The sequence below is a fragment of the Calonectris borealis genome, chromosome 11 (assembly GCF_964195595.1).
Source record: "Calonectris borealis chromosome 11, bCalBor7.hap1.2, whole genome shotgun sequence".
Classification (NCBI taxonomy): domain Eukaryota; kingdom Metazoa; phylum Chordata; class Aves; order Procellariiformes; family Procellariidae; genus Calonectris; species Calonectris borealis.
Window position 1 is genome coordinate 24,118,662 of NC_134322.1, and position 26,346 is coordinate 24,145,007.

General features: G+C 47.0%; 1 protein-coding gene across 6 annotated transcripts in view; it reads right to left on the reverse strand.

The window, feature by feature from the left end:
- Positions 1–23,363, reverse strand: part of ZNF592 (zinc finger protein 592) — a 40,517-nt gene extending 17,154 nt beyond the window's left edge. For 2 of the 6 annotated variants that reach the window (XM_075160660.1, XM_075160666.1), the window contains exons 1-3: positions 23,262–23,363; positions 22,166–22,277; positions 16,777–19,100 (exon numbers count right to left, since the gene is read on the reverse strand). In XM_075160660.1, the coding sequence (XP_075016761.1) occupies positions 16,777–19,092 (2,316 nt within the window). In that variant the 5' untranslated portion in view covers positions 19,093–19,100; positions 22,166–22,277; positions 23,262–23,363. Of the gene's footprint in view, positions 1–16,776; positions 19,101–21,989; positions 22,278–22,844; positions 22,929–23,261 lie in introns of those variants that run through there. The other 4 variants (XM_075160663.1, XM_075160662.1, XM_075160661.1 and 1 more) reach the window with 4 other exon arrangements.
- Positions 23,364–26,346: the final 2,983 nt, after the last annotated feature.

Sequence of the window (26,346 nt, forward strand, 5' to 3'; positions counted from 1 at the left end):
TCTCTCTCTGTTTCTGCACCCTTTATGAAATCCACTTTTTTCCCCTACCCTCAGAAGGGCCACACTTACTAGCAATACAGCTTTGCAGAAGCAGCATCATTTACTTGACACGTGAAGTTTTTTGTGTGGACATATCGTCCCAGTTTCAACAGCTGTCAAACCTCTACTCCCTTTCACAGGTGTCTCGACTCTTCTGTATTCCTTCAAAGCCCAGAAGTGGCTACTCATCCTCTGGAGGATGCGTATTACTTGGTGCCTAAGCAGGAGTAGAGCTGGAGTAGATACCAGCCCTCCAGCCTTGAGCCCTCTAGAAGCTCAAACTCTCTTCTGTCATCAATAAACCCATGCAAAATCACTCCTCTGCTCCTAACTCTAGCTTAAGAATGAACCACAGCAAGCAGCTAATTATGGATTATCAAATCAGGTAATTTAACTATATAATTTCTTCCGCTACGGTTAAAGGCAGCTATGGAGCTCATTAGATCAGAGATGGTGAGAAATTGTACCAGAGGGTATGTCTACATGGTCAAACAAAGCTCTTAACGGAGCATGTGCCCACAGAGACGGACCAAACCAAGTCCTGCAGACTTCACTGCTGGCAACCAGGGGAGAAACCCAGGACAGAAGCCCCTAAATCTGACCAAAAAAAAAAAGAAAATTAAGGGCCAACTTCATTTTCTATATCATTGCTATTTCATGCAGCATCTCTGTGACGCTCCACTATATAACATCCATCAGGGAACTGTCAAAAACACTGCAGGTAATAGGAAGCATCATTTATAATAAAATGCAAAGCTATGACAAACCTGAAAAGGTTCATGAGGGGGGAGGGGACTAAAAAATTAGCTCTTGAAGGAGGAAACTGCAGAAATTGCCAAACACATCAAAAGCTTTGGACACATGATGTGAGACATGTAGCAACTTAAGTTTAGAGGAGAAAAGGTTTCCCCAGGAAAGAGAGAAATGGCTGGAAGAAAACATATTGTAGGACCCCCATGCATGCACCCAAATGCAATTCAAATAAACTCAAGAGTATTTCAGCCCTTCCCCAAATGCTGGAGAAGCCCCCTAATTTCAGCAATGAAAAACAGTGCTTCTGAGCCATGGTCTGAGCCGTGAAATATAAATGGGAATGGGAAAATGGGAAACAGAAAAGCCCCCAGGACCTCTCTGCAAGGAGCTGAGCGGGACCTTAAATTCTCCAAAGCTCTCTCAAATCTGCAAATAAGAAGAAATTAATGAATTAATGTTCAGGGCAGTTATATTGTATTTTATGGCATTTTTCTCTAACGGGGTTTCGATTTGCAATGGGAAATGTAACTTCTTGGCGTTGTTAAAACAAGACTCCTCGCTTTGATCCCACCTAGTATTTAAGGCAGACTCAGCACAACCACAAGTTGAAAGCACCTTTGCCCTTGTAGCTTAGCGAGAAACATTTTCTCTCCAGATCCTGTCTTGTCAAAGCCAATTTAGTTTCCATTTTAAGTCTGCAAAGAGAGTTTGGGGCTCACCTCTTCCTCCCCAGCATGCCATACCCACTGCCCCCAAAGGCACCCTGGCAATCAGCACACGTTAAAAACCTGAATTTTCACTGCTGTGTGTGCTTGTGCTGGATCTAAATATGCCAAAATTGCCCAAAATTTAATGGGCTCCATGCCTGGGCACTGCTTCCTGGGGATGTGCAGGCTACGGCAGAGGAGCAGCGAGCTCCTGTCACCTCCCTCGTTACATGAAAGGCTCAGCGGGGACCAAAAATATGCTAATGTAGGGCAGAAAAGTGTGGGGGACAGCTAGCAAGAGGCATCAACACTAGTGATTATCTTCTTCTGGCTCTGCAAGACCAGGAAGCCTGCCAGAGAGTGCATACACACGATATGGGAATAAAAAGCAAGACTCGTCGAGGGTAAGGCTAACTGAATTTATTGTGTTTGCAGATGCCGGGGAAGAAGCTGGAAGGATTCCCATGCTGACACCACGCTCTGCAGGGGGGGCACAGAAAAACCAGCCCAAGCCTCTGAGTTCAGATCGTCTCGTGGAAGAGACAAGAAGTTAAGGAGTAAACAGACAAAACGAAGAGCAATGAGTCACAAGGATAAATCAGTAAGAATAAGGAAAACTGTCATCTTTAACCAGCATTACTTCTGTACTTGGGAAAAGTCAACGCAGCTTCTCCCTTCCTGCTTCACGAACCCATCCAAGCTCTCCAGAGGAGTCAACAACCATGTGGGTAAGGAAGATCTGACCTGCAGATGGGTCAGGCTACCTGGATTTCCAAAATCCAACACACTTCACTAAAGGATTTTAAGGAAACTAAGCTGCCGTGGCATAAGAAAGGAAGGTTTTTGCATGGATAAATAAGTAGAAGAAAGGAATAAACAGTCAGTTCTTTGACGGAGGAAGGTCCCTGGGAAGTTCTGCTGGGATTTGGGCTCTTCAAAATACTCTCAAAGTTATTGGGAAAGGGAAACGAGCAGTGAAATGGCAAGGATTGATGATCATAACCCAGTAACTCAGCATGTTACAGATAACATGCTTTTGCAAAAAGACCGTACAGGACTGAGTGACTGGGTGATTATGTGGCAGGTTATATTTATCTATTAAATCAACCAAGGAATACAGTAGAGCTGAAAAAGGTTCAGTGGATGGAAAAAATTATAACCAGCGTCTTTATGCTCATGCTTATCCTTTTCTTAACAGGAGGCCAGAAATCCTGCCCAGGGGCATTGAAGAGGGTCCGCTCATCCATTTTACGCCAGGAGCTGCTGCATTCATCAGGAGCAAGTGGGCAGCCGCGTGTGGGCTCCTCCACCAAAGGCTTCATCTTGGAGACAGAGTGGCTTTTTCTTTTGCAACTCTTCTGCTTTGTATGAGAAATTGTAACTTGGTTCCAGATGTCACATTTTTATCTCTCTCCTAGTTTTCCATGACTTTTCAAAGAAGTCTGGCAGCAATTTGAGACATTCATTAGTCATTTATTTCTAAAGCATGTTACCAGGATATGATATTGAGTTGTGTAATGTCTGTGTTTTTCATATACTCCCATAACCTACACTTTAATCAAGAGTTATTTATTACAATTTTCTTTAATTCCGGTTTGCCTGCCACATTTCATTTGGGCTTTTCTTCCAGAAGTCACATTCACACACACACACAAAAAAATGCTCAGAAGCTCAGCCGTTTCAGAACACTTGATTTTATTCCCATTTTTACTTATTAGCTTCTTCAGAAGGGGAAAAAATTAAAATAGTCACTGAAGTAGAGTGAAAGTTGAAAAAACATACCGCTCCAAAAAAAGTTTGTCTATTAAACCTAACTCTGTGGCCACAGAGGTGTTTGTAAATCAGGAAATTTATAGTCAACAAACAGTTTTGGTCTGGAAAGTGCCTGCGTAGAGGCAGCACCTTTCTGTTTCATTGAAAGGACTGACTATATAACTTGGCATCAAATTTGATCCATTCATGAGCGTGTTTTCCTCTAACCGCCGGCAGTGCAAAGCGCCCCGTATCAGTCAGAGCAAGCTCCCATCTTCTCACACAGGCATCGCCGCAAAATTCTTGCGGCCAATTTTCTCACCCAGATAAAGCCTGTGAGCAGCGAGGGCACGATCCCCATCGACGCACCACTGAAAGATGAACTTGGGGCACAAACCTCTTTGCTTTCACTTACTCCCAATGCACAAGCAAAAAGGGAACTGGCTTCAGCACAAGCAAAGAAACTTTACATCGGTTTTAGAGTCGCTTTGCTGTTATAGAGAGTTAAGTGATGTTGATGAAGTTCACGTCTATTTAAGAGATGCCCCCAGACTACAAGGGTCCTCCTTGATATGATCATCATGTAGCTTCAGCTTCAGTTAAAAACACGGGGCTGCACTGACCCTAAGGCATGGGATCAGGGCTATGAAAGAGGAAAAGATTCATAAGCCTGATGATCTCTAAATTAAAAAAAAAAATTTCTAAGGACTCAAAGCGAAACAGTTAGAGGGGAACAGAAATTATATTTTCAGAATGTAAATGTTTTGAAGAGCGCTTGTTCTTTACATATTCAAACCAAAAATGCCCCACCAGCGGTGCCCCAAAGCCCCAGTTCTTCCCAAACCCAGCCTTTTGCGAGCTTTAGTTTTTCTACTTTAGGCAGAGCTGCAGGGGCAGCTGATACTTCTGGCAGCTGAGGGATCACAGGCAGTTAAGAAATTAGCAGGATGCTTCTGCTATAAGAAAAATTAGTGGCTAATTACTACTTAAAGTTAACCTTTAACTTCACATTAGCTTTCACTTACTGCCTCACTGGGATAAATGCCAGCAACCCGCATCCTTCAGTGTAGATGCTCCAGAGTATAGCGGCGTGGTGTGCTGGCTCCAGCAGCACAGCTGGTCTCAACACCTTCATCTCTGCAACTCTGCGCTCCCCTTCCCCACCTCCCACCGGTACGACTGTTTGCTGGGCCACGCGACAGTCAAGATCCAGATGCTTGGAGGATTATTTTTGACTTGGTTTATTTCAACAATCTGGTTTACAATGCTGCTACACAAAATTTTACCAACGTGAGCAGAAGTGGCGAGCAGAAAATTTCTTTTGCTTCATCATGATAACTAAACTATACTCCTCCCCAGACTCTCCTTAAATGAATAGGCATCACTGCATTAGCATGTTCAATTTATAGATAAAAAAACCCCTACAACAGAAACTCAAGATTATTAATTTTAAGAAGAAAAATCTGGAACCCAACTGATACCCTAAAACCAGTGCGTTCAAGTTTCAGTGACAGAATACGTGTCAAGTCCAGTCCTAACATAGACGTTTTATCCTAATTAACTCCTATACACTCTTACATTGTCACACCCAAGCACAGCAAAGATATTTTTATTTCCTTGGTTATAGTTGCCTATTTTAAGAGCCAATGCCACTGAGGGAGTCTGCTTGGCCTTCAGCCTAAGGGACATGACCACAAGACACCCTTCAATCCAAAACTTCTCCCATCCATCCTCTCTTCTGCTACCTCCAGCTTACTCCCCCTCTCCACCTCACGTCTATTCATCCTCAGCCTCATCGTTACAGCCCACCTCCTCCTGTCGACCTTGTACTCCTGCACCTCCCTCACTGCCCAACACTCCCAAACCTAGCGTCCTCCTCAGACCTTCACCAAGACCGGCTCCTACACACACATCTAAATCATCCCAAGACACCAGGGTGCTTAAGCCGCAATAAGATAAGGCACTCAACTAAAACCTTATTCCCTGGCAATAAAGGCTGTTCAATAAACACAAAATACATTTTTGTTTATGTGGAAAATCCCTGGTTAAAGCGTCAGTGTAGACCTAGAAACTTGACAGTTTTAGGAAAAAAAGTGGAATTGCAATGGGAAAACCCACTAGTATCACAGATTTTAGACAACATTGCATCACATAAGCTTAATTCTGAATTTTCTCAGCTCTTTTCTCTTTATGGTCTCAGCTGTAATGTCAAGAATTTCAGTTTCCACATCTTTTTTTCTGACCCACTGTATTGGGTTTACGTGGCAAGGTTTTCGTAGGAGAGGGCTGCAGGGGTGGTCCCTGTGAGAAGACACCAGAAGCTGCCCCCATGTCGGACAGAACCGGCTCCAAGACCTGTCGCTGGCCAAAGCTGAGCCAACCAGCAACACTGGTAGTGCTCCTATAATATATTTAAGAAAGGGTAAAAAATGCTGTGCAGCAGCTGGGAGAGAGAAGTGAGAATATGTGAGAGAAACAGCCCTACAGACACAAAGGTCGATGAAGAAGGAGGGGGAGGAGGTACTCCAGGTGCCAAAGCAGACATCCACCTGCAGCCCATGCTGAAGACCATGGTGAAGCAGGCTGTCCCCCTGCAGCCCACAGAGGTCCATGGTGGAGCAGATATCCACCCTGCAGCCTGTGGAGGACCCCACGCTGGAGCAGGTGGATGTGCCTGAAAAAAGCCATGACCCTGTGGAGAGCCTGTGCTGGAACAGGCTCCTGATAGGAGCTGCGGCCCGTGGAGAGGAGCCCATACTGGAGCAGTCTGTTCCTGAAGGACTGCACCCCGTGGGAAGGACCCACGCTGGAGCAGTTGGTGGAGGACTGTCTCCCATGGGAGAGACCCCACACTGGAGCAGGGGAAGAGCGTGAGGAGGAAAGAGTGGCAGAGACAATGTGTGATGAATTGACCACAACCCCCATTCCCTATCCCCCTGTGCTGCTCAGGGGGAGGAAGTGGAGAAATTGGGAGTGAAGTTGAGCCTTGGAAGAAGGGAGGGGTGCGGGGAAGGTGTTTTAAGATTTGTTTTTATTTCTCATTATCCTACTCTGATTTGATCGGTAATAAATTAAATTAATTTCCCCAAGTCAAGTCTGTTTTGCCCTTGATGGTAATTGGTTAGTGTCCTTATCTCAACCCACAAGCTTTTGGTCGTGTTTTCTTCCCTGGGCCTATTGAGAAGGGGGAGTGATAGAGCGGCTGGGTGGGCACCTGGCAGCCAGCCAAGGTCAATCCACCACACCCACTGACGAACCACTCTGCCTCTTGCATTGCGACTTGAAATCTGAACTCCCAGTTGCTAAAATGATCACTTACTGGATTACATCGAGTTTTCACATACCCACTTTCAAGTCACGAGTATAACCCCTAAGGCTACACGGCACATATCCCCTCTCCTTTCTTATTAGGGCAACGTTAAAGCCCTCTGCTCTTCTCTCCACCCTGCTGGGCTGATTTCTGCCCATCTGTCAGTGGTGACGCCCATCTCGCAGCCTCCCAACTCTGCTTCTTTCTTCTCACCTTGCACTTCTTTGTGTCTTGCATCCCATCAAAAACAGTACCACAGCTGTTCAAATGCCATTTTTGCTATGCTCTTCACCAATCACTTTGCTTTTTCCACTCATTCCCTTCTTACTTGACCAATCATTTATTTGCTAATCCCAACTAAAAGATTTCAGCTCCTGCTCCAGAAGAAAGATATACAGTAAGCTCCTTCACTCACCTCTTCCAACAGCCTCTCTCAGGCCCCATCATTACCAGTGGGTTCTTGCTGGTAATGGGGATTTCCTGATTGGTTTATGCTAATCTAATGAGTGCCTGCCACCCAAGGGGCAGTCACAGAATGGTTGAGGTTGGAAGGGACTTCTGGAGGTCATCTGGCCCAACTCCCCTGCTCAAGCAGGGCCACCTAGAGCCAGCTGCCCGGGAACATGACCAGACGGCTTGTGAACACCTCCAAGGATGGAGACTCCACAACCTCCTTGGGCAACCTGTGCCAGCACTCACACTTACAGTGAAAAAGTGCTTCCTGAATGTTCAGAGGGAACCTCCTGTGTTTCAGTTTGTGCCCATGGCATCTGGTCCTGGCACTGGGCACCACTGGAAAGAGCCTGGCTCCATATTCTTTACTCTCCCCATCAGGTATCAATACACATTGATAAGATCCCCCTGAGCCTTCTCTTCTCCAGGATGAACAGTCCCAGCTTTCTCGGCCTTTTCTCATATGTGAGGTGGTCCAGCTCCTTCGTCAGTTTTGTGGCCCTTTGCTGGACTCTCTCCACTATATCCACGTCTCTCTTGTACTGGGGAACCCAGCAATGGACACAGCTCTCCAGCTGTGGCCTCACCAGTGCTGAGTAGAGGGGAAGGATCACCTCCCTTGACCCGCTGGCAACACTCCTCCTAATGCAGCCAGGACACCATTGGTCTTCCTTGCAGCAAGGGCATATAGTCAGCTGGCACACCTGGTCCACCAGGACCCCCAGGGTCTTTTCTGCAAGCCTGCTTTCCAGCAGGGTGGTCCCCAGCATATATTGGTGCATGGGGTTGTTCTTCCTTATGGGAAGGATTTTGCAACTTCTCCTTGTTAAACTTTATGAGGTTCCTGTTGGCCCATTTCTCCAGTCTGCCAAGGTCACTCTGGGTGTCAGCACGACCCTCTGTCTTCTCAGCCACTCCTCCCAGTTTTGTGTCATCTGCAAACTCACTGAGGGTACACTCTGCCCCATCATCCAGATCATTAATGAAGATATTGAATGGGACTGCACCCGGTATTGACCCCTGGGGTACATCACTAGTTACTGGCCTCCAAATAGACTTCGCACCACCGATCACCATCCTCTGGGCCTGACCATTCAGCCAGCTTTCAATCCACTGTCTGCTCATCCAGCCCATACTTCATCAGCTTCTCTATGAGGATCCTATGAAAGATAGCATCAAAAGCCATACTGAACTGAAGGCAGACAACATCCACTGCTCTCTCCTCATCTACCAAGACAATCCTTTCATTATAGAGTGTTATCAGCTTGGTCAAGCATGACCTCCCCTTGGTGATCTGTCCTGATCATCTTCATGTTCTTCAAATGCCTGGAAATGGTTCCCAGGATTAGCTGCTTCATCACCTCCCCAGGGAACAGGGTGAAGCTGAGAGGCCTGTACTTCCCTGGATCCTCCTTCTTGCCCCTTTTCAAAGACAGGAGTGACATTTGCTTTCCTCCAGTCCTCAGCTACCTCTCCTAATCACTATAATCATCCAAAGACTATCAAGAGTGGCCTCACTGCCAGCTCCCTCTCTGCATTCATGGGTGCATCTCATCAGGACCCATGGACTTGTGTATGTCCAGTTTAAGTATTCCCTGACCCGATCTTCTTCCACCAAGGACATGTCTTCTTGCTCCAGACCTTCCTCCTGGTCTCCAAGTCCTTAGATTCCTGAAGGCCAGTCTTGCTAGCAAAGACTGAGGTGAAGAAGGTGTTCAGTACCTCAGCCTCTTCCATGTCCTGTGTCACCAGGTCCTCTGCCCCATTCAGCAGTAGGCCCACATTTTCCTTAGTCTTTCTTTTGCTACTTATCTACTTTAAAAAACCCTTCTTGCTGCCTTTAACGTCCTCCACCAGATTCAATTCCAGGTAGTCTTTGGCTTTCCTACATCATCCCTGCATACTCATATAGTGCCTCCACATTCCTCCCAGGTTACTTGTCCCCGTTTCCACCTTCTGTACACTCCCTTTTTAAGTCTGAGTTTTGCCAAGAGCTCCTTGTTCATCCATGCAGGCATCATGACATTGTTGCATGACTTGCTGTTTGTTGGGATGGACCGCTCTTGAGCCTGAAGGAGGCGGCCCTTTAACATCAACCTCCTTTCTTGGACTTCTCTTCCCTCCAGGGCCTTATCCCATGAGACTGCTTCAAGCAGATCCCTAAAGAAGCCAAAGTCTACTCTCCTGAAGTCCAGTGTTGTGACCTTGATTTTTGTCCTCAGGACCCTGAACCCTACCATGACTTCTTCACTGCAGCCAAGGCTGCTTTTGACCTTCACATCCCCAGTGAGCTTTTCCCTGTGGTGAGTACGAGGTCCAGTACTTCTCCTCATTGGCTCCTCTATCACTTGGGTCAGGAGGTTGTCATTGATGCTCCCCAGGAACCTCCTGGATTGCTTACGCCCTGCTGGGTTGTCCCACTAGCACATATCAGGGTGGTTGAAGTCCCCCATGAGGACCAAGGTCTGTGAATGTGAGGCTGCTTCCAGCTGTCTGCAGGCAGCCTCATCCACTTGTTCTTCCTGGTCAGGTGGCCTGTAGCAGACACCCGCTACAATGTCACCCGTACTGGTCTGCTCTTTAATCCCAACCCATAAGCTCTCCGTTGGCTGCTCACCCATGCCCAGGCAGAGCTCCGGGCACTCCAGCTGCTGCCTCACATGAAGGACAACTCCCCCTCCTCATCTTCCCAGCCTGTCCTTCCTAAAGAGCCTGTGTCCCTTCATGACAACACTCTAGTCACGCGAGCTGTCCCATCACCTCTCTGTGATGCCAACAAGATCAAAGCCCTGAGACTGCACACAGATCTCCAGTTCCTTGTGTTTATTCCCCATGCTGTGTGCATTAGCATTAGACACTTCAGAAGGCCACGTGCTCCTCACACCCTTTCCCCTCACCTGGGCTCTTGTGCCTCTGCCCATCGCCCTCAGAGCTCTGCAGTCACTTTTGATATTCTCCAGGTTGCCCTTGGCAGCCCACATGGAAGAAGAACAGGGGAGCAGGAGCCCTCCTCTTGGTGCCAGAAGACACCAGCTTCCAGCCTCAGTTTCCATCCTTCCTGAGACAGACTCTGCCTTTTTCTCCAGTTGTCCCCTCCTTTTTGCTCTCAGCCATGTCTTGGCCCCCAATTTGCACCCGTGCTCGTTCTCCTCTTCCCCCAAGCTGGTCTCAGTCCCCCGGGGGCTGCAGGATCACCAGGGCCAGGCAAGCAAGCATGGGTGGGGAAGGAAGAGAGGGTGGGATTGTCACCTTGTGTGGCAGCGGATCACACATGGATTTAAGCAGACCACGGAGCCACACCCTAGCTTTTCTTCCTCCCTAGCCTCTCCTCCTCCTCCTCCTCCTCCCAATGCTCTGTTTTGGCCTCAGGGTGCAGGCTCTCGCTCCTATCCTGCCAGTCATCTCTTTGTCTGCGCTCCCAGCAATCCCTGCCTGGAGCTCCATTCTCTCAACATGCTTTCATCCTCCATCCCTTTGCTTCTACAAAATCCAGAGGGAAAATTTCCATATAAAAACAAAATCCGTCCTCACTAGTACCCAAGGACGGCATTAATCACCCTTGGTTTGGGAGAGGGAGAAAGCAGTGCGTTATGGGGCCAAGGGAATTTTTGTTGATTTTCAATCCTCTTGTTTTCTAAATTAAAACATGAGGGGGGGGGGGGGCAAAAAAAAAAAGAGGGAAAAAAAAAAGAAGAGAGAAAAAGCAAAGATATGGCTGCTGTCTTTCTTGCTTGCTACTTTGCTGCTGGGAAATTACCAGTGCAGCATGTGGTCCTACTAGCTTCTGGCAAGTTTTAGCCAATAAATTATAAAGCAGTGATTTAAGAGGGGGAAGGAAGAAGAAAAGGAAAAGGCAGCAATAAAATTGCTTTTAAATAACTCCAGTGTAGGTGGTGCGTAAACAGGATACGTCACAAGTCATTGAAAAATTCTCATTGGACAAACAAAAGGCTACAGAAGAAGAAAAAGAGGAGGGAGAACAAAAGCACAAAGGTGCAAGAAAATTCAGAGGTCCTTAGCTTACATTTTGTACTTCATTCAAGTTCCTAGCTACCTCAGTGGATTTTGGGTGGCCAAGTCAAAAAAGACCAAAAAAAAAAGTATGAAACATCTCTGGTTACCAGTAGATGGACAATTATGCCCAAGAGGGTCAGGAAGTACTTTAAATTCTTGCACATGTTATTGTGCACTGGTCTGCCCTTGCCAAAAAAACAAATAAGCTCCGTCTCAAAACCAGTTTATGTCTTTTGTTCATTACTTCTGCTGCAAACCTCTTCCAGAATTCACTCCTCTGATGATTACAGACCGTCCTCTAATTTTCCATGTACATCTATTTCAGTCTGTTCTTGCATCATTGTTGCCCCTAAATTTAAAAAGCTCTTTTCTACAAACATCACACCGGATACAGAGTGTCCTCTGTATCCACTCTCACTCTTTAAGGAAAAGCACATCTAAAACGAAGGCACCAGGAGCTCCATGGGTTTTGTTCATCTCCTGTAATTTGAGCCCAGCCCTGAAAAGGCTACAAAACTGTCTGATGCTGATCAACTACCCAGGGCGATCCCTGCAAGTACAGGAAGCACTTCTTTTTTGCAGATTTAGTTTCTGGTGGAAAAAAGTGCCACAACCCTCACCTTACTACTGTGTCTACAGTAGTGAAGGAGACCCACCCTAATTTACCAGGTCTTTGCCAAGCTAAACTCATAAAGGTTTTTTAATTTCCCCTCAAAAGATCATTTTTCCATTTCTCTGGTCATTCTTCCCTCACTTATTCCAGTTTATCCCTGATAAACAAAACAATACACTCTTCTCCTGCTAGGTTATTTCTAGCAGCGTCAGGGAGTATTAACGCAACTCTGACTGGTACTGCAGGTTAACATAAATCATCTTGGTCATTCAGAGTTTCCTTGTGACCAAACACAGGCATCCTGCTTTTCAGTTGCTTCATCTCATTCCTACTCAGTCTTCAAGATCATCTAGGTCCTCCTGTAAAATATTCCCAATTTTCCATGATTTCTTACTCTGTTGGTTCAGCAAATTTTATCTACACATTCATCCTCCAATGTCCTTAATACAAACATTAACTGCAGATGTATGCTAAAGCCATCCCTCAAGAATTCTTACAAGCAACCTGTCCCCAGCTGCCGTTACCTCCCTTTTACCTGATTCTGCTTCAACCTCATAATTCAACTTCTTCAATACAGCCGTTCCTCACATGGCACCAACCATCCCATTGAACATCAGGAAGATTAGGATCTATCTATTTCTCTACTCCAAAAATAAATTATAGAAGATGTATATCAGATTAATTTGGCATAAACTGCACCTATTTAATTATACCCTTTTTTTTCCCCCCCAAAAAAATCTTGCTTTAGGACATAATGCCGCTGTAGTCAGACCAAACAGACCTGAAGTTACATGAAACATCTGCTACCACCTTTTGAACATCTGGACAAGCATAATGCCTACACGCAGCACAGTTTCTAGTTTGAACAAAATCCAACCTATCAAATATTCAAATTCACATACTGCTTTCTTCTTGCAGTTCTGTGCTTGAAAAGCAGTAAACAGACTCCATAAAGTGATTCGATTCACAAGCTTGCAAAAATTGCAAAATTGGCCTCGCCGGTCTCCAAAAACATAACTGTGATCCGTTAAGACGATCCACTCAAAACATACATCCAGTAAATCCAGTTCTTTCTATTTCTGAAGTGGATTAGCTCACAATTCACAAAGCCTGTATCCTCACTGTAAGCCACAGAGATCCCACCACGGTATTTGGCTGAGATGAACTGCCTTCATTTTATGCATATTCTGTATAAAAATAAGCCAGGTGGGATTTCCCTGCCGTACTTTGAACAACTGCAATCATACAGCCACCGCAAGTCTAAAATGTAATATTAAGGTCAAGCTCTCAATCATTTTTCTAAACCACCTTCTCAACCACAGCATAGTCCTCCTCTCTCCCTCTCACTTGCTCCAAATCACCTCCTTTCCCTGCTGTCCAGACCACATCCATATCTTTCTTCCTTCCTCCAAAACATCTGTGACCCCACCATGTCATTCTCATTTTGGCCACACCTAGGAAACTCATTTACCCGTTATCAGTCCTATTAATATGGACTTTACTCAAGGCCATTCAGAAAGATAAGACCAAGTATTTCCCAAGCCACCAACTGGAACGAACAAACAGAAAACCCCCAAATCACCTTATTTTCCTTTTAAACAGATACAGGAAATGTGAAAATGCCAAAGTAATTCACAAAGTCATGGTAAGAAATTCCAATTAAGGTGAGAAGTCTTAAGTATCAACACAGGATAAGTTTTCTTGTGGAGCAGAGCCAGCTTAGGCTGTTCCCCTCTCCAATCCAATCATTCCTGCCTCTTACCGCAGCTTGCTCGTCCTTCAGCTATACCACTGCAACTTCTGGATAACTGAAAACATCATATCGAAAATTAAGTCTTTTTCCTGATATTTCTTTTCTTCATCAACCCTGTTGGATCAACCCTTCCTTTTTAGCAAGGTGACATACCTTTTTAGACCTGATGTGGAACGGGGTTTTGAGTTAAAAGCACTATAACTGAGCACTTCAAAGGCTGCTCAGTTTCTCAAGTTATGGTCACGTTAGATGTGCATGTCATGGTTAATAATCCAGATTTGGTGTCATTTAACAGAAATGCTTCTAAGAACATCGATCAAAAATCCACCTAGCTTATTTTCCATAGGTCAGGGGTCTCCATCTTCTAGTACAAATCCAGGTGCTGCAGATAAATCGCTTTCACCCTTCATCTTCAGCTAAAGACGCTCCTTCCCTTATACATCCATCTAGCCTTCCCAAGAATTCCTGGTTTTGGGACAATTTGGTACCAGGCATCTGAATAGTCCCAGATTATAAGCTTTAGGCCATAATACAGTGGGGACCTGCCCTGCTATTTCCTGAAGCTCTTTAAAAGGCGTAAGTCAAGCCATAGCTTTACATAGAAAATATCAAGATACTCCATACTTTGTCAAGGAGGCATGGTGAAGAGTTTGTGTCTGAATTCTGGGATTGAGTAAGAAATTAAAAAATAAAAAAAAATTCCATAATACTAGAGTGCAATTTTTTGTTAGCTTTAAGAAATTATGACAATCTCTCTCCCCCCACCCCATCAGTTGCTTCTAAACCAATGTTTCAATACAGTGAGAAAAACGTCAGTTATGGAGGAAGAAATAAGCACCAGCTTTTGCTCCAATGCGCAAAATTATGATAAATACTAGATAATTAGTCTCTTGAGATTTGGGGATGCGGTTCATGTCTGAGCTTTCCACAACTGTTAATATAACCTCTGCATCCTGGCAGATTGTCCTGCAACAGCAGCATGCTCCAGATCAAGCACGGGTACACGACTACCGCTCGTGTACCTTTTTTTTTTTTAATTAGAAGTACCAGGATATAAATCAACACCTTCTGCCATGCAGAGGAAGTGGTGATCCACTACTCTACTTTGATCCACTACTGGGGGCACTAAAAGATTTGTTACGTTGAATACAGGTGTTATATCAATGTCTTCCTCAGCAACGCAATTTCTGCCACTGCCCAAAACACAAGTGACCTGGTGCAACTCTGCAGATGGAAACCAGAGTGAGAGCAAGAAGAGAAGAGGACAGGAATATTTTCCAACTGCTTCTACCACCTAAGAAAGTGTTTGTAAAATCAGTCACACTATCATCTCCAGCTCCTACCAACATTCCTCTTTTTTCTGACCAAAATAAAAGTAGCAACCCAAGAAATTAGCTACATTAATGCAGAGCGAGGCATATCTACAGCATGTTCTCATAATGGGTTCGGCTGGTTCATATCTTCTTATTTGGGGAGCTTATGATGCATACTCTAACAGCCTTACCTACATACTTCTCACACCATGTTTAATATCAGACTCGCTTACGTTCATTAAGAATCATTACGTTCATAATAAGAATTACTATTTCCTTTAGAAATGTAATAGTTTTGCTGAAGCAGATGTTCCGGGAACAGCATGGAGCACCACTGGGCACAGTCTGGATACAGTGGAAAAGGACTCCCAGTAGCAAGAGGATGAATGCATGCATCCCGTTGAGTATAAGCATGGGAAGATCAAACAGGGTTTTACAAGCTCTAATGTCACCTCTTTTTTCCAGTTTTTCAATGCTTCTATTTAGAAAAATACTACAAAAATAATCCCACATCTAGCAGACCTAACTTGAAGTGAGAGCCTTAAACTCTTTTCTTGGTTAAGTTACAGAATAAATTATTTGATTACAGGCTAAAAATACTTACTATCAGACATTCCTTCTCTCTTTAAGGAGCTCTTGAATTGATAATCCCACAACAAAAATAGGAAATACATTTTTAATGCGACTGATTAACATTCTAGCTCACTTTGGAGCACTCACTGTATCCCTTCACCTGAAGGTTTTAATTCCAGACTACTGACATTTCCTAAAAATGCATTATAGTTGAAAAACAAGTTACGATGTTGACAGAGCGCAATGCTCGCTAGTCTGCCTCGGGCAAGAAACCTGATTATGTGGCCATGCCAATCCCTTCTAGCCTCACCATTTTTCACACCATAAAAACCATTCAGCCACAATCTTTTTTTTTTTACTGCTGATGAATTTAAGAGATAGATAACAAAGCACCTAATGGGACCACGGCGACCTCAATACTCCTGCAAACCATTTAACAAGCAAAGGGAGGCTCTGGAGCATGCAGGTACTACGACTGCCATGGCAGAGACTTGTGGTCATCTCCTCGAATGTCTCGTGTTGGCATTGAATCCTTGTTCATGGAGCTTCTGGAAGGAGACTGCCCTGGGAACCTGCCAGCTCTGCTGGCAGCCAGACCAACATGGAAAGCTTTCACCTCATCTAAAGAGATAAGAGAGGATTCCTCCTCCTGTTCAACTTCAGGTTGGTTTATACTTAAATGGGATTGACCATATCCTCCAAAATAAAAATAAAAAAAATAAACAAAGCGTATGGTCTTGGTACACAATGAAGAGCATCTGCTCCTCTTCATCAGTAGAGATCCAAGCTGGAGTTTCAAAGGGGATTCAGACCCGCCCCCATCTGCACCTACGAGGTCCATGAAGGCAGTGGAGACCCGAGCAGGGCAGCACAGGAGCAAGGCAGGAAACCACTAACAGGGCTCCTGAGCCCTCCTATGGAAATGTGCACTGGCTCATCCCTCTCCCACCCAAAGGGGCAAAAATAGCCTCCCACCCCACATTCTGTCCTGCTCACCTCTCAGCCAGTCCCGTGCCAATATACACTTTACCACGCTAAAAGTAAAACCAGCACCTGACGTTCGAAGTGTTACATGGAAGATTTTGGCACAAGTTTTAGGAAAAGTAAAATTAAATTGTCTCAGATCTCCTCTAGCCATGCTTAGAGCACAAAAACCTGTTTCAGGTAATGCTCCGCTGGTCCTCCCCTATAGCGTTCCTGCACACCTCATCCAAGCAATCTTTGATCTCCAACACCTGCTTCTGATGCTCAAAGATCTCCATAGTCTCCTTTCTACCCTCTTTTTCTTGACAAAGGGCAAAAAGAGGGCAAGCAAGCAATGCTAAACATCTCTTCACACGCACACATCCGGGCTCATGCGTATCCCAAATCCTCCCCACAAGCAATTTTTTAGGCAAAGCGACTCATTTGCCACTACGATGCCTATTTTTTTCCCTAGAGGACGATCTCTTTAAACTCAGAGAGATTTAACTAATAACATTAAAATGATGACTTACCAGTCTCTCATTATCTTCTGAGGTTCTCTGGTAATGAGCTGCTAAAGCAACGTAATCCTGCGCCTGCTTGTTACACTCTAAACACTTAAGTCCATGACGGATTAGTCTCAATGGGTCCGTATAGAGAGGCAAGGCTGGCTGAGCGTTAGCAGAAATTCCTACCCCACCTCCCGAAGCAGCACTGGGCTTACGCGAAGGAGAGGGTGAGTGCAAAGTCTGAGGAGCCGGAGAGGCTGAAGAGCTTGTAGGAGAAGGTGAAAACATTTGGTCTAAGGAAATTGGTTTCATTAGCAGCTGAGAACACTGCATGATAAATCCTTTGCTCTTATGATCTCTTGCATGTTTAAGCAAGCTACACTTATTAAAAAAAAGTAGCATAGTTGAACACTGAGTGCACATGACTTCAATATGAACGCTTCGTCTACTATAGTGTTGAGTCAGGCTTTTCTCTAAGGCAAACGAGTCCCCACATTCCAGGCAACAATACCCAGAGGCAGGTAAATTAATACTGGTGTCAGGCGGAGGGCTAAGGTTTGGAGTATATATTGGCACCGGATTGGCACTGTGTAGTACTTTATTAAACGCCTCCACGATGACGGGAGCAGCTTTCTTGACTTGGTGCACCAGCGGCACAGACATCTGTGTCACCTGAGGCTGATTTCTCCTCTGTGCAGATGACTTCGCCGTAACAGAAGCAGCAACGCTATGTGGGACTAAGTTGAGATTTGCCAAGTGCACGGCTTTGGGAAGAAGGCTGGAGGTGGTCACGTTGGATGGCTGTATCACAATACCCTGCTGCTGCCTCTTAACACCTACTTTTATGGCACCGCTGCCGCAGTTTGGCAGCGGAGATAAGGACACAGCACACGTGCTGTTTACAGCAATATCTGTCTTCATACCGTCTGCGTAAGGACTCGCTACGTTTGACAGCTGGATAGCCACAGCAGCCCCGTTTTTGGTTGAATTCTTGCTAGCCTCGCTTTCCATAACTGCACTAGTGTCAGGGGATGGGAAAGATTTGATAAACTCTTCGGCAGATGAGGTTTCCATAGGTGACTCTTCTGAAGATTTGCCCAACTCATCGTTTTCTGGCAAAATTCTAGTTACAGTTCTTTTAATTTCACCAGAGGATGTCTTGATAGTCTTTATTCTAACTTTGGGAATAGCTGGCGGAGAGCCGGCTGCCATGGAAGGAGAGCCTTTCCCACTGCTGTCGCTGCACACACTTCGAGGACTCTCAGGCTGCTTGCTGGCCTTCCTCACCACCTCTAAGGGGCTTCGGGGACTCTTTGGTGACTTGGGCATTTTTGGACTTCCTTTCGTCCCGTCTTTAAAAGCACCAGGTTCCTTGGTAAGGTTTGGCTGATCGCCTTTTGGAATACATGCAACCTTTTTGGCCTGAAGAGCTACTAACGCCGCCACACAGGATGACAACTTTGAATGAGTTGGCTTTAATCTCTGGCGAGGCGGTACCGACGAAGACATGTTCAGCTCGGGCACAGACCCCTTACTTTCTCCTAAATTATTGTGAGGGAGGTCTCCAAACACCAAGCCTTCTCCAAGAAAGCTACTGGCATCTACCAAGTCCTTGCCTGACTCCACAAACCTCTCCGTTGCTTTGTCTTGTTCTCTCCTGCTCATTTCCAGCCTACTCTCCGGCTGGCAGTGGATTTCCATCTTTTGTTCCTTTTTACAGTATTGATCAAACATGCTTAATTCGGGCTCTGGTACCTTCCTAAGATGATCTAGTACTGAAGCTCCTGTTGGTATATACATTGAAGGTGGTGGAAAATACGGAGTTTGGGCGTGTTTGGGTTTATCACCAATACTGTTCTCTTTGAACGCGTCCTCTGGTTCAGGGCTGGAAATTGGGCTAAACTGACTAAATGTTGGCAACGGCTCCGATTTGGACTGGTCCAGTTTATCAGAGTAACTTCTTGAGCTGTCACCGTTAATAAAAGTTGACTCAAACTTCCCATAATTATGCACTAAAGCGTGAGCCTCTGATGGCAGATCAGACCCACGAAACCCGTTGTGTAGCAGACCAGTCCCGAGGTGATTCCCCTCCTTTTCTGCTTCAAAGGACTCCTGGCGACTCGTGTTCTTCACTATCACACTCACAACAGGAGCATCAGAGGGAGGCAAAGAGTGGGATAAGGATACATTCTCATCTATGCAGATTCCCGATGACTTCAGGTGATTCTCGTTCTCCTCCCCAGTTGATGGGATGGTCTCCTTGGCATCAAGGCTAGTCGGATCGGGGATGTCAAAAGCAGCCAAGAGGTCATCAAAGTCTGGGGTTTTCATGTCCCCCATGATGAAAGCTACAATTAAAAGCAAAAAAAAAAAAACTTTGTCAGGTACATTTCCCCCAAGGACAAACTTTGTAAGACTCATTTGCATAAACATCTTATGTGACAAAAACCACAACTGCCCAAAATGCTAACGCAGCGGGGTACAAAGGACAGAAACACCTCCGGCAAACACTTCAGCTTCCATTTTAACTATTCCTATTGACTGTTTATACACAAAAATATTAGCCCAGCTTTTTCAACACAGCTTTCAACACAACAGTGCCGTTTTGCAGAGCATCGCGGGGAAGGAAGCCCTCATGCCCTAGCTTCGCCTGGAGCATCAGCAAAAGCTCAGGTCCCATCCTGCTTGAGCTGGCAGGGGCAGGTGACAAGTGACAGGAGCTGTTCACACCTGTCCTGCGACACAATCCACCCTCTTCAGGTTGTGGGCAGCTCCTGGTGCTTCAAGCAACATAGTGGGAAACAGCATCCCCTTCTCCCAGGGTCCCCAAGAACAGAGCTGGTTCAAACACGACCTTTTCAATGACACCAACCTCACGCAGGGGACATCTTTTCAACCTGTCACATGCATCACTACTCCAAAAACAGCTGTTGTCATGAGCCTCAACAGAAAAGATGCAGAAGTACATTACTACAGGGTTTCTTTTTTGTTTGGTTGGGTTTTTTTCTAGGGCTGATAGGCAACGATCACTGCCTATTTCCCAACAGATTGTCACATCTGAAGAATTCAGTCCTCCTTCAAGGAAAAAAGCCAAAAGTAAACAGGTGGCCCAAGAGAAATGGGCCTGAAAAGTGAGATGACTCCCTACCCAGAGCAATTTAAATAATAGAAGTTTTCAGTAAATATTTCAATACAGCAACTCAAAGCACGGTAAACCAAGCAGAGTTTATTTGAAACGGGGGCAATCCTTAATTAGGCAACGATGTGAGGCAAAACTGCCCAAAGACAGAATAAAGGATTGTATCCAAATCGTTACAAGAAATGGGGTTCCCAGCCAGCGCTCTCTTTATAAGCCCTCCAGAAAGGAAGCGGGGACTTAGATGCTCACCACAGAGACCTACGACAGCAATTACCAAGCTCTGATGAGATGCATAATGAAAACTGACAGCACAGAATTACTTGAACGTTTGTGTTCACTACCGTCAGGGATACTGGTTTTCCCGTCTAATCAAAATATTTTCAAGTTGGTGCAATATATAGATTTCCCAAATATTTAATAAGCCATTCTTTAATACACATTCCATTTAAACCCCAAATTTATGTGAACTGATGTATGCTGTATGCAGGGGAGGAAAAAAACCCAAAGAACGTCAACTAAACTAGCAGAGCACCAGTCCCTACGTGGCAAGGAGCACCCACAGGCAAGGTAAGTCCTGCCACGCTCACTTGACTTGGGCTGCATCAGCGTTGCCAAAGCCAGTGGCAAGCCAGGGAGACGGAGAGGGTGGCAAGAGCCTGGGAGAAGGGGGAAGAGCTGGGAGCAGAGGTGCAGGCAGAGAGGAGGACCCCGGGACAAGGTGGAGGGAGAGAAAGCTGCTGTCTGACAGCTTGCCAAAAGGCCACTGATTTAAGGCTGCTTTCATTATTTACAATTGGGTTTAAAAGTTTGTCAAGCATCACATTAAAACCAATCAAAACGCAACCCTTCCTGCCAGACCGCTGGTATGGGGAACAATTCACAGAACTGGGCCAGGAGAAATCACTTCAGCACGGAACAAGAGAACATACTAGCCTTTGAGCTTTAGTTCAGCCATGCCTACAGACAAGCCCCGGAGGTGTTGCTTTGGTTAATCTACTGCAAAACACTGTGGAGATTTACTTGGCCTAAGAGTGGCTCACTGTGGTTTAGCTTAAACTTGTTCTCATTCTTAAATTAAACCACAAATATGAATGTCCACAAAGGGCTGTGCAGTAATTTACAATCATGTCCCTCAGCAAGGTAGAGCAGCTATGCGTTGAGATGCTGGAAGCCCAGAAGATTATCCATACGCTTCAAATCACCAGGGATTGATAAGGACTTTTGAAACATCTCAAATTACTGCAGTTGGCAGAGCATGGACATGAAACTTCCCCTTCCTTTGGGTGGGAAAACTTGTGCCAGCTGGGAGAGAGCTAGGCACCACTTGGCTCCCAAAATTTCTGGCACACAAATCCTTCCGCAAGGAAGACATTTTATCCATAACCTAGCATGTTCAAGTTTTATATAGAGAAAAATGAGCTTGCCAATCGCTCTTGACTTTTCCGTTCTCACTTTCAAACACCTATGCACATCTTCGGACGCAGCAGTGTTTTAAAATACAAGACAAAATAAAGCCGAGGTATCTGCAGCATTACAAAATACACTTTTCTTGGAAGAAGCCTTGCATTTTCAGAAGCTTTCGTGTACATCTTTGAGTCCTATGACTCAAAGACTATGCTCTTCGCTATTATGAGAGCGCAAGTCTCTACTCAAGTACTTCTACACAAAATTGCGTCTTAAACTTGTCATAGGTGAAGCTACAAGTTCTCAAAATAAAACAAAATTGGACTCAGATTCTAGACAAGTATCTTGCCAACAGAAGTGATTTTTAAACAACACAAATTTAAAATTTGGACTAAAGACCATTTATTTCTGTTCTCAGATAACAAACAGAAAATGTATATTAAAGGAAATTATGTCAAAGACTCCTGCAAACTGGCTTGTGAGGAAAGCTGAAAATAAAAGACTTCCATCCTTAATCCATCCTTCTCGTGCAAAGGACTTGCCTTAGAACCCAAGCTCGGGATGCAATTTTCTCTCTCTGCTTGCCTATGGAGGTTGAGATTTGCAAAGCAATAAAAGAGGTGAATAAAATGAGCAAAGAAGGAGGACTTAAGGACTAGACTAGAATGCATGTATTTCAATGCGCAAAACCAACCTCACAGTAGCACGTTTCTCCAGGAAGCAGGGACCCTGGAAGCCTCCAAGCCATCAAAAGAACCCCTGCTAACTCGCTCGAGGCAGTATGTCAAACCCCAGGGCCTTCTGCTGTGGCTAAGCTTCAAAACTCTGCAGCCAGGCAGGACCAGCGTCCCACACACGCACCAGACAAACCTTTCACTAGCAGTGCTATTCCTAGGGCCTTTCGGAGATCTGCAGTAGCTCCTCTGCAGCTTTCAAATCAGCGCATACCATACTGTTCAGGGAGGAGGTTTGAGATTGCCACCTAATAGGAAAGCATAAAAACGCAATCACACCAAGGTTAAAGAATAAAGGAAAATAATACTAAATATTGATAAATCTGCAAAACAACAGCAAAGTACAAGGGAAAACATCTGCCAAGGGCTGCTCTCGTGGGTCCAGAAGAGGCAGGCGTCTCCTGGAGGGGATGCAGGAGGGAGTCGCACGGGGATTGCCTGCCAGGGGAATACTTTGGGAAGGCAGGGATGTCAGGAGCAGGGGCCGAGGCAGCACGGGGAGCGCATGCCAACTGGCAGCGGGTGAGGCAGCCGAGCTTGCCGAGGGAAGTGGCCGCCCAGGGGCTGTCAGGACTGTGGGGAGGGTGTGGGAACAGGGAAACCGCAGCTGCTGGAGGATCAGACCGGAGGCTTCCAACGGCAGACGGGACCCACTGTTTTAACACCATTAAAGTTTCAGGAGCCCTGTACGGGGACGCGGGGCGTCCCGGGTTAACGGTGCACGGCGTCCGGGGGGGCTCGCGGGTCGCCCGGCCCGTGGCAGCCCCGCCGCCTCCCCCCCCGCCCCGTCCATGCCGTCCCCACGCGCGACCCACCCGAGACAAAGGCCCGGGGGCCTCCCCGGCCCGCCGCCCGCCCCCGCGCTGACAGCCCGGCCCGGCCCCGCCGCCCCCCGGCCGCACGTGGGCGAGCCCCGCTGAAGTTAGTTTGTCCCGGCGCCGCCGGGCCGGGCCGGGCCGCCGCGGGGGCCGGGGCCGGCAGCCGGGGCCGTGCCGGGGGCGGCCGCCGAGGCTGGGGGGTGGTTGTGGGGGGGAAGGCGGCGGGCGCCCCGCGGGCCGGAAGAGTCGGTGAGGCGGGCGGGCGCGCAGGGCTCCGTCTGCCGGTGGCGGGGCCGCCCGCCCTGCCCGCGGGGCGGCAGCACCTGCCCGGCCGGCGGGAGGGCGCGGGGAGGGCGGAGGGCGAGCGGGAGGGGCGGGCCCCGGCGCGGCCGGGCCCGGCCGGGCGGCACTCACCCACGCAGGCGGCTCCTCTGAGGGCCCCGCCGCCGCAGGGGCCCCGCGCAGGCCTCACCCCGCACCGGGCACCAACGGCCGCAACATGGCGGCGGCGGCGGCGGGCGGGGCCGGGGGCGGGGCGGGGCCGGGCCGGGGCACGGCGTACCGCCCCCCCCCCCGCGCCGGGCCCGCGGCGGCGCCGGCAGCCTCCGCCTCGGCCGCGGCCTCCCCCGCCCCGCAGGGCCCTGCGGGCCGCCCGCGCCGCGGCCTGCGTCGCACGGGGCGGGGAGGCGGCGGAGCCTCGCCAGCGGCCACCCCGGGCGTCTGTCCCGGTCGCCGGCCCGGCCCCGTGCCCACCTCCCCCTCAGGGGTGGCTCCTGCCGCCCTGGCAGGAGGCGCCCCGCGGGCCTGTCCCGCGGCCCCGCCGGCTCCCCACGCCTCCCCAGGTGCCGCGCGTCTCCATTTTTAACGTTTGCTCACCAAAAGCTGTGTTCTAGATAGGGACCCGCTGCTAATCGCCTCTCCTTTTAACTCCTTCCTCATTGTGTCCCACATCAACACTGATGCGATTTTGCTTACGATTAGACTAATTGACCTGGAATTAATCACTTCCTTTTCGCAAACGTGCAAATGGCATTAGATTTTTGCCTCCCCCCCGCCCTACGGAGCTGGCGTAGGCCGTTAGCATTTAGTGACTGCCGATGCCAATCGCTTTGTGTCTTCCGCAGGTGATAAAACTCCCGGGTATGCACTGTCAAGTCCTACAGTTCAAACAAATAAATTAATTGTAACGGTTTGTGCTTAAATCTTCCGTAGTGATGGATTCAGAAGCGGTGGTGAGGCCACCCCTAGAGAGCTGCATCCTGCGGCGGGGTCACCACTACGAGAGACTGGAGAGTCCAACGAAGGGCCGCGCAGATGGTGCAGGGACTGGAGCATCTCACGTATGAGGCACGGCTGAGAGAGCTAGGACTGCTCATCCTGGGGAAGGGAAGGCTCAGGAGATCTCATCAACGTCTATAAATACCTGAAGGGAGGGTGCAAAGAGGATAGAGCCAGGCTCTTCTCAGAGCCAGGTCCAGAGGCCATGGGCACAAACTGAAACACAGGAGGTTCCCTCTGAACATCAGGAAACGCTTTTTCACTGTGAGGGTGACTGAGCACCGGTACAGGTTTCTCAGGGAGGTTGTGGAGTCTCCATCCTTGGAGGTGTTCAAAAGCCATCTGGATTTCCTGGGCAACTGGCTCCAGGCGGCCCCGCTTGATGTTGGACCAGATGACCTCTGGAGGTTCCATCCAACCCCAACTACTCTGATACTGTGAAGCATTTTGTGTTCGGGTATGAATATGTCACCCTCCCATTCTAAAAAAAGACAAGTATTTCTTGAGTTTGTCTTTCCTGTGACATGACATTTTTACCATCTGCACCTGGTACTGGACGTACAGCATTGTTCATACCACGTTTGTTTCTCATCTAGTTAAATAATTATTTTTTTCCTTGTCATCAGTCCCATGGGCAAAATATTTCTTCTTTTATTTTTATTGACACTCGTAGCTTCACTTCCTTCATTTCTGAATTGGTGTCATCACCTTTCTCCTTTTGGAGGCGATAGCCGGTCCCTCAAGACCTACAAAAGGGCAAAGGAAGTCATGCAGAGGAAACACTTTCAATATCATGGCTGTCACCTGTATTTTTAGCACGTCTCTATGAAAAACTGCTCAGGAGCTGAAGTTGTATCTAGTAAGAGAGCTAACATTTCTTACACAATTTATAAAGATCTGCCACAGTCCTGAACAAGTTGTGGCTTGCAGGAAAGCCACTGTAATTTGAAGGATTGTGCTAATTAAGAAGTATAATGCCAATGGGAATTTAGCTCCATCCCAGATGGCCAAGGAGGAGAGGCAGCCCTAGAATGGCTGGGTAGGAAGCCACGATCCCCTCCTCAAGACAGCAGAGACACAAAAAAGGCTAAGGAGAATCTATATTCTTCTGTACGATCTAAAAACTGCATTTCATTTTTTATTTTTAGTCCAATGTGGTAACTTGACAAATCTGGAAATAAAAAATCTTCCTCCTTTTTTTTTTTTGAGGTTTAAATTTGTCCCTTTAGGCTCATTTTGTGATCCGAGCTAAAGGATTTGATGTGGTAGAGACAAAAGCCATGGACTTAAAGGAGATGCTGTTACAAAGCAGCCCTTTGGGACGTGCCGAGGCTGGAGCAGGGAGCCACGTTGGTGGGAGCCCCTGTGTCCTGGTGGCACCTCAGTGAGAGAAGCCCCTGGACGAAATACTCAAACGATGTCCAGCTGCATCTGAGATCTTCACTTTTAATTCTTCCTCCTGCTTGGGGTTGTTGGTGCTTGCTTTTTAGCTGGGGGAAGCTAGTTCTTCCCAGGTGCTGGCTATGTTGGAGGGTACGTGTGTGCATATGTAGGCAGGCAGGCTGGCAAGTACGGTGAGACCCATTTTATTTATACATAACAAACGTAATAAAGTCTTGAGCGCTCATGCCTAGGCAACTGTCAGTTTTCAAATCAGCGATTAATTTGTTTCTGTCAGAGCTCGGTGTTATAGAGAATTACCTTGAGCTGGTTGCAAAACTTGCGCGTTACAAAACTATAATTAATGTTTCAGAAACTCCAGGGAAGGTTTATTATTGGCAAGGTGAGAATGAATCTCCAGACACAAACATTCCTCTAAGATAACAGCATAGCCTTCGGCATGATCTACACAAAAAAAATCAGTGTAACTTAAATCAGGGTAATTAATTACACAGTTGTCATCTGTATACATTTAAAACCATTTACACCTTTCACTCTGGCTTTTTGGTCTCCCTGACTCCCAGCGCATGCCCTCTGCATTGCCCCAAACAGATTTTTTCCCCTTTTTGCTTCTTGGCACATATGCCGATGAGCCGACATCTCTTCGACGAAGACCCCTCTATACAACCACTGATCTACCACAAACACGGAAAAAACTTGCCCTTACTCCACATCCATACTCAAGGCAGCTTGTAGTCATGGTACTTGCAGCGATGGAGACCTGACCTTAAACTCCTGTGTCAAATCAAAAAGAACAAAGCTGTGTATCCCAGCGAGTTTG